Source organism: Trachemys scripta, chromosome 1, assembly GCF_013100865.1.
Source record: "Trachemys scripta elegans isolate TJP31775 chromosome 1, CAS_Tse_1.0, whole genome shotgun sequence".
NCBI lineage: Eukaryota > Metazoa > Chordata > Testudines > Emydidae > Trachemys > Trachemys scripta.
The window spans coordinates 90,705,279-90,718,114 of record NC_048298.1 but is presented as its reverse complement, the minus strand read 5'-3'; the positions used below and the strand labels follow the sequence as shown (position 1 = coordinate 90,718,114).

Genomic DNA, 12,836 nt, shown 5'->3' with positions numbered 1-12,836 from the left:
AGTGACAATAAGGTCTGCACCTGAGCCTGACAGCCCAGCTCAGCCCAGTGAGATCTGCAGGGAGGTGCACGCGCGTGAGCTCTTCGCTTCCCGCCAGGGCTTGCCCACGCGCCAGTGACGTGCCACGCCGCTCAGGACAGGTCTGGGCTCTGCCACGTCCCACCGCCGGAGGGGAAGGACTAAGGAGGGATTCCAAGCTGTCCCCGCTCGCTTTCCGTACTGCACCGCCGGTCTGATGGGGGCAGCCCTGAGCGCCCTTCCCTGCCTCGCGCCGCGACGAGCGGAAGTTCGCCCTCCCGGCGCGTACAATCTATGTTCCCGCTCGCTCTCGCTGGTGGGCCGCCAGGGGTCGCGCCCCGGAAGCGAAGCGGCCATGTTGCTGGGTGACCCCGGGGAAGCGGTGCTGGGGGGTGGGCGGTGCTGACGCCCAGAAGCGGGACCAGGCGACAGTGAGGGACCGAGAAACAGCTCCCGCTTCCCGGGTGAGTGTGAGGGGAGCGGGGTCCCGGGCCAGCCCCCCTCTCCCCCCCGCAGCGAGCCCGGCCCCCTCCTTCCCCCAAACCCTTTTCCAGCGGATTCGTCCGCCCAAGGGATCCCGCCCCGCGCTGCTCCCTGGGGCCCTTCCTCAGCCCGCACAGGGGTCCGCCCGCCTCCTTACAGAGCCTGGCAGGGGAAGCCCGGGCGGAGCCAGGGAGTCTCGGTGCGGGGGGGGGGGGGGTAGTGTCGTGCTTAGGGGGATTTTACAGTGTCTCTGTTTTGTGTTATTGCCTCTTTCTGCTTTGCTGGCAGATAGGGTGAGGTTGTTCTCTGCCCCCCAGTAGGGATCTTTTCCTCTGCACTAAGTTTCCCTCTCCTTCTCTGGTGGAAATCCATCCCCCTAGGTTCCCCTTTCCTAGTGGCTTGTGAAGAAAGTATCAGGGAGACTTGCAGGGGGGAGGTAGTGAAACACAACTGGGAAACAAATGTTGACGTTCACTCATCTATTTTTCTTCAGTTTGCCTTCTCCTGCATCTGTCCCCCATGGCAGCGTGGTCCCGTGAGGCAGTGTTGAACCTCTATCGCGCTCTGCTGCGCCAGGGCCGTGGTCTACGCTACACCGACCGTGATTTCTACCTCGCCTCGATCCGGCGTGAGTTCCGCAAGAACCAGCAACTGGAACGGCTTGAAGACAGAGAGAGACAACTGGAGAAGGGACAGGCCTTCCTGCACAGTAGACTGGGAGGGTTGGTTTAGAGTCTTTGCCTCCCCCTGCTTTTATCTTGCTTCCTTTTTCTCTCCTTGCAAAACCGTTAATCTTCCTGGACAGATGGGTAACATCTTCTGCCCAGCACGAACTTGAAGAAGAAAGTCCAGAAGGTGCCTGAATATCCATCCGTACAGGCAGTGCTCCCGTGTTCCCCTCACAGATGCATTAAGCCTTAGGTAGGTTACTTGTTGTTGTTTGTTTTATTGCAGGGTTTCTCAACCCACAAGAAGGGACCCAAAATTGGGTCGCTAGAATGTTTCAAAGGGTCATGTGGCAGCCATCCCACAGGGCTGGTTGGACTCGCCTCCCTGCTCTAAGCACTGCAACCTCGGGTTCCAGTTCCACTCAGGTTTGGCCCAGCTGTCATGATGGAAGTCTGGTTAGGCCAAATTTGAGTGAACTGTACTGCAATCACATGAGCCAGGTCACAACGCAACTCATACAAATTTGGTACAGCTGGGATCATGGGGATAAACGTGAGCAGGGCTGCAACCCTGGAGTTTGCAACGGCCAGAGCAGAGAGTCAAGCCCAGACACCCCCACAGAAGCAGCCACTACTGTGGGTTAAGTGTTCAGCAGGATCCAGCCTCCCCCAGGGGTAGGATATGACCAAAACCACCCCAGGGCATGGCCGTAGAAAGAGCGGGGCAGCTGCCCACGGCACAAAGCTGTGAGGGCAGCTCGGGTCAGCCCAACACAGCAGATCTCGGGGAGGGTGCGCCACCTCCATCCCGACTCACCTCAGCAGGCCACCCACCTTGTCTGTGTTGAGGGGCGCAACCAAAAAATCTGGGAGGTGGGGGAACGTGACTCCACATGGTCCACTCCCACATCACCTCTGGTAGGGAGTGCAAATATGCTTGCTTGCCCTGGGCACTAAAATGTCTAATTATAGCTCTGCCCCAGGGCCTTCATACCCAGACTATTTACTGGTTGAGAGCCACTGTTTTAGTGGTACCGCTGTGGACAATTGCTACATCTTCTGTATAGTGACCAAAAGTAATTCAGTTGCAAACTCATCAGCTCAGTGACCATCTTTCTTGAGTTCTTGGAGTTTAAAGTGATTTTGGGAACTGGTTCAGAAGAACAAGTGTGGCCATTCTAAACTGCCTAAAACTTGGTGAATAGTGTGCCTTTAGCCAGTTCTAAAGTCAGTATAGCAGAACTGGCTTTAAAATAGTTTTGAAAATTTCCCTAGTGCAGATACATCCTTGATGAATCTGAAAAATAGCAAGTTTAAAAGTGATTAAAGAAAATACTTTTTAAACACATAATTAAGCAGTGGAATTCATTGCCATTATCTACTATTGAAGCCAATAATTTAGTAGGATTCAAAATTAGACGTGCATATGAATGAGAACAGTGGTTCTCAAACTGTGGGTCAGGACCCCAAAGTGGGTTGTGATCCCATTTTAATGGGGTCACCAGGGGTGGCTTAGACTTGCTGTGGCCCACTGCCTGGGGCCAAAGCTGAAGCCCTGGGTGGTAGGACTCAGGTTACAGGCCCTGTGCCTGGGGCTGAAGTCCTTTGGCTTTGGTCCAGGGCGGTGGGGTTTTGGCTCCCCCTCTCCCTGCCCCCCCACCTGGGTGGAGTGGGCCTGGGCAGGCTGAATGAAGTTTGAGTATCCCTGAATGAGAACGTTTAGAGTTACATTGCATATGATCTTTGTATAAAGGCAGAGAGGCCAGTCCCCTAGTACAGTATTCAGCTGGTTAAAGGGAAAAGACATAAAAGGTAATATGGTTTAACATATAATTAACATATAAAAATCACTATTGCAAGACATAACTGAGGCAAATATGTTAGTGAGATTTTTAAAAAGCATTAGATAGTTATGTGGTAATCCAGCTAGACTGTGCTAACTGAGGCGAGGCAGAGGCAAACCAAGACAAAAGGAATCATTTTAAATTTTTAGAATTTTATAAGGGAGAACCCCAAATTTTACCAGGAACATAAATAATATAGAACGTTACCAAAGACTACTTGTAATAATAAACTGTTACCAACTCATTAACCTTTGGGAACTTGTACACATTACTCTTCCTTACTCCATGCAGTTAGTACCAAATATGTTTTTATTAAAAAGAACAAGAGATTATTTAACAGTATACTGCGTCACTTCAGGGAAGAATCAACTTTTTCTCTCCTTGGCTGTAGGTCCAACTCCACTCTTGCTGTCCTGTTCTTGCTTCCCCTTGGTTTGGAGCACTCCTTAAATTTGTTGTTCCTGTGGCTGTACCTCTTTCCATCGAGTTTATCCACAAGCAGGGTTTCTTCACCTAGAGCAGTGATTCTCAAACTTTTGTACTGGTGACCCCTTTCACACAGCAAGTCTCTGAGTGCAACCCCCCTTATAAATTAGAAACACTTTTTAAAATATATTTAACACTATTATAAATGCTGGAGGCAAAGCAGGGTTTGGGGTGGAGGCTGACAGCTCATGACCCCCCACATCATAATCTCACGATCCCCTGAGGGGTCCCGACCCACAGTTTGAGAACCCCTGACCTAGAGGGCTCTCACTTGGCCATTAGTCACCTTTCAACTGTATTCCTTCAATAGATGCACAAATAGTCATTGTCTCTGTTAATATACTTTAGGTCCTTTGTGGATGGGTGTCATGTTTACTGTTTTCAGGATCTGTTTTCATCTAAAACAACTTTTTGATCAATTCCATTTTTCACCACTTTATATTTCCTTTCAGTTTTTTTCCCTTGATACATTTTCTCTGGTAAGTCTGTAGACTTTATTTCCTTCTACTTCCCTTCTCTAATAGTATCTGCTCACGTACCTAGGTCTGTATATTTTTCCTGCTTTTCTTGACCTGAAACCTTTCCTATTTTCCTTCTTTCCTCCTCCTCACTTCCCAGTCCCCTACTTTTATTCTCCAGTTGTTTTATTTTATCACCTCACCTTCTACCCAGACTCCAGTTCACTTGCTACCTCAGCAGCTAGATTCTTCTCCTTCTCTAACAGCTTTTTTTTTCCCCCCACAACTCCCCCTTTGGGTGGATTCTGAGCCCCTTCCCCAGCTCTTGCTGCCCTCTCATTTGCTGTCTCCCCAGGACAGCATTCTGTGCTGCTGCATTGCAGGTGCTAGTACCAGAGTGAGGGTTACTACGTTCATGTACAAAGCCTCCGCGATGGTCAGGTAAAATGTCAGGAGCTGTTAATCATCATGCTTCAGGTCATAAACTGAGAGCTGGAGTTGAAGAAATTTTCCCAATGACTATAATACCATGTAATTAGGAACATTTAAAGGGGTTTTATTTCCTTTCTTTGGAGAGTCTGACATTGGCCATTGTTGGAGGCAAGAAAACTGACTAGACATGGTCTGAGCCAGTGTGGTAGGAGGCAAAATATAGAAATAGATGGTCCATTAATCTTATTCATTGTCGGAAATCCTAACTTCCAAAGAACAGTGGGAAACAGACTGGGGAGATGGAAGTTTAGATTGGTGGGGTACAAAGTTCTGACAAATCTGTTCTCTCCTCTCAAGGTGAGATGGCAGGTGCTGGAGAGCGCAAGGGGAAGAAGGATGACAACGGCATTGGCACAGCCATCGATTTTGTGCTCTCCAATGCCCGGCTCGTGTTGGGTGTGGGCGGAGCTGCCATGCTGGGCATTGCCACGCTGGCTGTCAAACGAGTAAGTGTGAGGAGGTCTGAGGGGAAGGAAGGTGTGCTTGTGTGGAGGAGGGGCATGGAACATTAGAACAGAGATACTGAAGGTAACAAGGTGAGGGGTAGAGAGATGAACGCTGAGGAATGTGGGGATGGGAAGGACCCAATGAAGGCATATGGGCTGGTTGTTTCCTAATGGATGGAGCACTTAACAAATGTAACTTCTTGTGTCTCTGTGATGCCATTTCAGATGTATGACAGGGCAATCAGTGCTCCCAGTAGCCCCACCCGCTTGAGTCAGTCAGGAAAGAGAAGCTGGGAGGAGCCAAACTGGCTGGGGTCCTCATCACGGTTACTGAACCAGGATATGAAGACAAATCTGAGCCGTTCCCTACAGACCCTCCCAACCGACCCTTCAGCTTTAGATGCAGGTAAGAAGCAGTGTGACACTTTCAGCATTATAGCAGCTGCCCTTTCAATCCTGTTACCCCCTCTCCAGGTAAAATTGAGATCTTTAACCAACCTCTAAGGATCACCAGTTTTTAATGTAGAATCTGCAAAATAATAACCTGGCACAGAACTTTACCTGGTGTCCAAATCTCTGTTTCCGCAAGCAGGCCAACTCCAGGATGGCTTTGGCATTGCTACTGGGGGAGCAGCAAGAAGCTTAATGACCAGGGCATCCAAGTCAAGAGCTGAATTATGTCATCTGAAGTAATTAAATGGGCTCTGTCATCCCCCAAAGGTTGGGAGAGTCCTCTAGGAGCTGAATAAAGGCATTACAGCAGCTCTTAAAATTATCTCCTTGAATACTGCCTGAGGAAGGGGTACTTTATTTCCCCTGGTGATGAGAGGGCTGCTTCATATTTCAATCAGAGAGAAGTGCTGCAGTATGAAAAAGTGCTGAATCAATGAGATCTGAGAAGGTATCTGTTCAGGTCTAGCTATCAGATGGAAGGCTTGAGAGAGAGATCCTTGAGAAATCCTCTCCCTTTCCCCAGAAACAACATAAGCCCTATAACTGCTTGACCTACAGTGTCTCTTAGCTCTTCTTGCTTACCCACCTGTTCTGGCCTGCCTCCTGATCTATGATGGTAATACAGCCCCGACAGACATACCACCACCTTAAATTACTGTAACCACATCAGATCTCAGAAGCTAAACCGCATTGGGCTTTGTCAGTACATCGTAGGAGCCCTTCAGGAAAAACTCAGGTGTTGGTGATTCAGGAAGGGATACTCTGTCCTCTCATTGTTCCTGCATCATGTTAGAGGCACTTATGCTGCAAGGGTTGCTGTCTTTTGGATAAAATTTAACAAGTGCTGCCCACTTACAGTCATCAACATCATTTCATTTTGCAAGATATGGGGTGTTAGTCTCATTGTTCATGTTAAATTTCAACTCTGGGAACTTACTGTCTGCCCACCTAATTCCTTTAGTAGTTATTGTTGAAGTTATTCACAACTTTCTCCTACAATGATACTCATAATAAAGCCTGCAAAATGACTGTTAAACTCCACCCTGAAGGGGGCTGCACTTCAGCGCCGCCAAGTTATCTCTGTCAAACATTTAGCAATAAAATGTTGGGGATTATGGGATTTCTCTCTCTTGCCTGACAGATGAGTTCCGACCTGCAAAGCCCAAACTGTCTGCCAAGAGGAGCCAAATAGAATTGAAGAAGTCGCGCCTCCGTCTGTCCCTGCAAGAAAAACTCTTTGCCTACTACCGGAGGAAAGTGGCTATCCCAGCAGAAGAGCAGGCCCGGGCCAAGCAGGCAGCTGTAGATATCTGCGCTGAGCTGCGTAGCTTCCTACGTGCCAAGCTGCCAGACATGCCCCTGCGTGACATGTACCTCAGTGGCAGCCTGTATGATGATCTGCAGGTAACTCATTGGAGTGTGTGGTATCCATTATGCTGCAGGTGACTGGGTAGAGGTATTTCAGGCTTCCCTGCTGGGTGTGCTGCTTCAGCACAGCATTCCTGTTTAAAAAGCCTTCTGATGCCACATTTCCTGGGAATCCATTTGTGTGATGTTTTTGCAAAACAGACATGCAGCTCTGACTGTGTCTGTGGAACATCTGCCCTTTACAACCTTCGTTTTTTCCCTTCTGCTTGTTCCAGTTCCTTCTTTCTCTGCCCCCTCTGTATTTTCCTGCTCTGCCACATCTCCATTTTTCTCTATCTCTATCCTTCCCCACAGCACTTACCTTGCACATCCTCCTCCAAATGTGTTGCTTCCCTCAGAACTCTTGTATATTTCTGTAAGCCTTTCCTACTCTGTTTGTTTGTTTGTTTTGTTAATACATGACAGAGTTGAACTGGAGAGCAAGCTCTGTTGTAGATCACTTTGATGCAAAAATGGCTACAGACTATAGTGAGTGAATCACTTCTGAGGCAGCACTGAATCGATGCTCCTGGTTGGAGTGCTGCGTATCAGATGCAACTTAAATCTGATGTTTTAATCATATATGGTCATTAAAGATCCCAGCACACCTTTCTCAAGAGAATGGGGCATTGACTCTAGCACCTGTGCCAGATTCTGTTGTGGGATGATTCAGATTTGACAACTTAAGCTCTCCCTGCAGTTTGTCAGTTATTCTCCAGTTCGTGTCCCGTAATGTTGCTGTATGTGAAACAACTGCCATGTCGTACCCAAGAGGTGGATTCACTTTAGTGGTAGGTGAAACAATCCATGTTGTAGTTGGTATATCCATTTGAGTTCAGAAGGTGCATAGAGATCTTTCAGGCAAATGCTGAGTAAATACCAGATTTCATTATGCCCTGCAGTTTTTCCCTGGATTATGAAGAATGATCCCTCTGCATGTTTCCTGATGAAAGGAAGGCAGAGAGTCCCACTTAGAAAGAGCCTCTTGGATTCCCGTTTGAAGGAAGATGTGTGGTGAGCAGATAGATGGCTTTATCCCAGCAGGTTCAACTGTTAACTCTTGCCCTTTTTTCCCTCTCCTGACAGGTAGTGACAGCTGATCACATTCAGCTCATTGTGCCTCTGGTCTTGGAGCAGAACCTGTGGTCATGCATTCCAGGTGAGGACACCATCATGAACATCCCTGGCTTCTGCCTGGTGCGTCGGGAAAACCCAGAGTACTTCCCCCGTGGGAGCAGCTACTGGGACCGCTGTGTGGTGGGGGGCTACCTCTCCCCCAAGGCTGTGGCAGACACCTTTGAGAAAGTAGTGGCAGGCTCCATTAATTGGCCAGCTATTGGGTCCCTCCTGGACTATGTGATCCGTCCAGCAGCACCCCCAGAGACCCTGACACTGGAAGTCCAGTATGAGCCAGAGCGACACCTTCTTATTGACTTCCTGCCATCCCTGACACTTGGTGACACCATCCTGGTGGCCAGACCCCACCGATTGGCCCAGTATGACAATCTATGGCGACTGAGCCTGCGGCCAGCAGAGACAGCTCGCCTGCGGGCCCTGGACCAAGGTGATTCTGGCTGCCGTTGCTTGTGCCTCAAGATTCTCAAAGCTGTGTGCAAGTCAAACCCAGCACTGGGCCGCCTCACTGCCAGCCAACTCACCAATGTCATCCTGCATCTGGCCCAAGAGGAGTCTGACTGGTCCCAAGATGTGCTAGCTGACCGCTTTCTGCAGGCACTGAAGGGACTGATTGGCTACTTGGAGGCTGGGGTCTTACCCAGTGCTCTGAATCCCAAGGTGAACTTGTTTTCAGAGCTCACCCCTGAAGAAGTGGATGAGTTGGGCTACACTCTCTACAGCTCCCTCTCAGAGCCACAGGTCTTGCTGCAGACGTAATGGGACTTTACATGGGAGAATGATGTTGGGGTTGTCTGGCCAAGATGGACTTTGACTCTTACTAACTGTTGTCCCCTCTCCCCCCATCTTTTTTCTTTAGGCCACCCATACTTCCTGCTGTGAAGTTGGTGCTCCCGCTGGATTTCTTGGTGCTACTGGTCCAGTTCCACTGTCCTCTGTCCCAGCTGTTATCTGTTGACTGCGGGAGGTGGGGAGGGGGGACCATTGTGCAGTGTTTGTTCTTAAGGCCTGCTGCAGGTGTTCCAACCTACCAAAACACTGTGCCCTCTTTTCCCTATGCTACTTGCTGCAGGAAGTGAACCCCTTCACTTCCATGTTAGAGTGGGTGGAACTGGGCCAGTGAATCCAATGGCAATTTGAGCAAACTTATTGTTGACATCTAGTATTTCTTCCACAGTCTGGCTTTCCCTCCCTCATGTGTTTCCGTCTGTTTCACCTACCTTGTTGTTTTCCTTTCCTCTCTCTCCCACTCAGACCCAGAAGTACATAGCAGCCCAACTGGGATTTTTTAATATGACTGTGTATAGCAATGATTGTATTACAGAGTAAACTCTGCATGATGATTGTACAGGCAGTATGTAGGGATGTAAGGCTTGCAGGAGAAGTATACACAGGGCTGACGTTTCTGCCAGTGTGGAGTCCAACAGCAGTGTCATCCTTGGTAAGCTGGGTGTATGTGATCAGTCAAAGGTGCACCACCCCTTCAAGTATGTGCTGGTCCCACTGAACCTATGAAGAAACTGTGCATGTACATCCTGTCCCCATGAGGCTGAGGAGAGGGGGGGGTTGCCATTCCTGCCTGGCAAGATCCATTGGGTGTTGCTGGTGGAATTGCCTTGGAAATCAAGAATAGTCAAGGTGAGACCCCAAATGTGCAGAGTAAGCGGCTGAATACAGGGGCTATTTTCTCAGTTTCTCTCTTATAGCATCTCTCTCATGCCATTGTGGTTTTACTCTCGGTAAAAGGCGGAAGCAGGTTTATACAACAGAGGGGTTTGCAATAGACACGCATGGGTCAGATTGTCACCTGGTGTAAATTGGTGAAGCTGCACTGAAGTTGATGAAGCCACACTGAATTACACCAGCTGAGGATCTGGCCCATACATACTAAATGCAGTATTAGTGCCTAGTAGCCATCTAGGAATGAGGTACTGGGAACAGGAGATGAAGGGAAGGGGAGAGCTGGGGTAGATCTTCCCTTCTGTGTTCCCACAGGTTAAACTTGCACCGTTTGCAGTGTAAAGTCATTGGGACAGTGGGGCACATAATTCACATTTCCTCTGTTTGGTCCTGTTAGATTTCTGCAGTATTTCAACTTCCACTGCCATTTTGTGCTGTTCTCTCTCTGCTGTACTTCCCTGCCTGTCTCCAGATGATTATACAGCTTTGAGGGAGTGGCCAGCCACACAGTTGTATCTCCTGTATTGCAGGCATGGAGCACCTATCTGCTCGGGACTACACAGCTTCCTTCATGCTGCCACCCTCTGACAATGGTGGGGCTCTGTCTGTCTTGAATGACAAGTACTACCATTATGTGTACGTGCAGTTTTGGAGTTGTTTCCTCTTCCCATTTTTAACACCCAACCCTTCTATTTAAAAGCAACACAAAAGCTGAGGAGATGAATTGCAATTGTGGAGACTCAGGAGAAGAGATCTGAGACCTTATTTTATTTCCCTCTTAAAGGTGGTGCAGGGGCTTGTGATGTAAATCTCAGGGGTGGAGTCCCAGCAGAGACACTTAGGCCATATTTTCTAATCAAAGGTGGTGCTGGTAAGATGAATCCTAGGGATGTGCATTTATCCTAGGCCAGGTTTTCTCAGGCAGTCAGTCCAGTCTAACCAGTTTGTCCAACAGTATTCAGTATACAGTGATAATGCAATGTTACATTTTAAATTATTTAACCCCTAGACTACTGCTATTTTCTAGGCTGCCAGCCAAAGGCTTGGAAAGCTGTGTGTTATATAAAATCTGTAGTCTCCAAAGCGTTAACAAATTGACTTTGTATTATTTTATTTTTTAACTTTTGCAGCAGTCAGTGTTGGGTGTGGTGTTGGTTGCTCCTCACTCATGTTCCTGGAGTTTAACCCTTTTCCTTTCTTGCTCTCTGCTGTCCTTCCAGTATCAGTCTTCCTGCCATAAACACAAACAGGCGAGACTTTGAGTCCCTTGGGGGACTGGGAAACTCACCCTCCCTCTAGCTACTTGAAGGTCAACAAAGCTATTAAAATACCAAGGGATGGATGGATTCCCTCTGTGCATTCATCTCTGCAGTGTTCTCACCCCCCCTCACTTGGTGCTGACTCCAACACAATGGCCTGGACATAACCGAGTAATAGCATGGTCAGGAATTATCAAAACCCTACAAAAAGGGTGAGACAAGAATAGGGGGAAGCCAGTGTCTGGTTTGGCTTCGGAAGTCTTCCCTGTTCTTGTCAGATCCTTATCTTTATACAGACACTGTAAGTGAACCCTTGTTTCTTTCTGGCAACCTAATGATTCATGTTTTTATGACCATTTCTTGTTGCTCCAAAGTTGAATTTGTGTCTTTTCCCTCTCTCAGCAAGACTTTGTTCCACTTCACTTCAGTCACTTTCTTTACTTCATCTGTTTAATTCTGAAATGTAAAACTTTTTTCCCTGCTGAGCTAGCTATAAGGATGTGGTCCCACCTGGTTCCTAGGGAGCCAGGTGCTCTCATCCCGCAGGCAGCTGCCACAACTGACAACAATCACCCCCTTGTTGGCAGTCTCAGCATAGGCCAAAGATATAATGGGTCACAGAGATTGAGCTGACCATGTGTCCACAGAGAGTGGTTAGATCAAGTCAGGGCTGAGGCATGAAGGATGTGGAGGAGGGCAGGAGGTGCTGGAAGTTAACACTAATCTGCATCCACTTGTAAGGGTTGTCGAGCTGGCATCTATCAGTGTTAAAATTCACTACAAATCTAGTTGTATTGAGAGGAGAATAATAGCCAGGAGGGTTTCTGTGTCTTACCCATTCATGGGCTACTTTCTATATGAAATTAAAGTACAGAGCAAGGATGCCCAGAATAAAATATGAAAATTGCAGCCTGTGGCCACTTCCCCAGTTCAGGGAAGGAAGTGCAGCCCATGGAGACAAATGATTGTAACAGGTCCAGAGCCCCAAGTCTGTTGTTCTGCACTCTTGGCTCCGTGAATGCCTTGGTGTGTGTTGCTATTGCTTAAGTCACACACAACTCGTATAAGATTGTCTTTGTGTTCCCTGTAACTGCAGAGTGAGGACCAGCTAGCTCAACTGTAGGTTTTTACTGCCATTGAGCTCAATCTTTAACCTTTTAAGTCATATGAAGATTTTTAAAATTAAAAGTAATTAGTAAAAAGGCTGCCCTTTGCCTCCTGGCAAGCTGCTAGTGTGGCCCCTGGTGTCACGGAGTCTGGGTGCCCATGTTATGAAGTGAGCCGTTGAGATGCCCCCATCTCTCCCAGGCTGTGATGTTGTGGATTGGAAAGGGGAAGGACTAGTGCATGATCTGTGACAGAGTGTGTGGAAATACTGAAATAAAATAACTTTCCACAGAATGTTGGCTATCTTTGATACATGTGTAGACAATGCCTTGCCTCCTTTCTCTGTTCATTCCCAGTGCCAGGGCAGGAGAAGACTTGCCCGAAGCACCCATTTTATATACCATAGTTATAAAATCTAGCATTTCTCTAGCACTTATCTTGAAGGGCCTTAACGTGCTTAAGATAAGGCTCACTTGCTCCTCACTGATTTGCAGTTCCACACCCCCTCCTTTCTATCTCAGAACGATCAACCATCTGCAAACACAAGAACATCTCATGACACAAGAACTAGGGGTCACCAAATGAAATTAATAGGCAGCAGGTTTCAAACAAACAAAAGGAAGTATTTCTTCACACAATGCACAGTCAACCTGTGGAACTCCTTGCCAGAGGATGTTGTGAAGGCTAAGATTATAACAGGGTTCAAAAAAGAACTAGATAAATTCATGGAGGATAGCTCCATCAATGGCTAATGGACAGGGATGGTGTCCCTAGCCTCTGTTTGCCAGAAGCTGGGAATGGGCAACAGGGGGATGGATCATTGATGATTGCCTGTTCATTCCCTCTGAAGTACCTGGCATTGGCCAGTCAGAAGACAGGATACTGGGCTAGATGGACCTTT

The 12,836-nt window shown here is 48.0% G+C and overlaps 1 protein-coding gene across 2 annotated transcripts; it reads left to right on the top strand.

Annotated features, from left to right (window-relative positions):
• The first annotated feature begins 1,243 nt into the window (after positions 1-1,243).
• MIEF1 (mitochondrial elongation factor 1) lies at positions 1,244-12,245 on the top strand. 2 transcript variants are annotated; one of them, XM_034776167.1, is made up of 6 exons: positions 1,244-1,422; positions 3,952-3,978; positions 4,747-4,895; positions 5,121-5,301; positions 6,490-6,752; positions 7,842-12,245. In XM_034776167.1, the coding sequence occupies exons 3-6, from the start codon at positions 4,752-4,754 to the stop codon at positions 8,646-8,648; spliced, it is 1,395 nt and encodes a 464-aa protein (XP_034632058.1). In that variant the 5' UTR covers positions 1,244-1,422; positions 3,952-3,978; positions 4,747-4,751; the 3' UTR covers positions 8,649-12,245. The 2 variants fall into 2 exon arrangements, with proteins under 2 accessions (XP_034632058.1, XP_034632050.1); XM_034776159.1 differs by lacking the exon at positions 3,952-3,978.
• Positions 12,246-12,836: the final 591 nt, after the last annotated feature.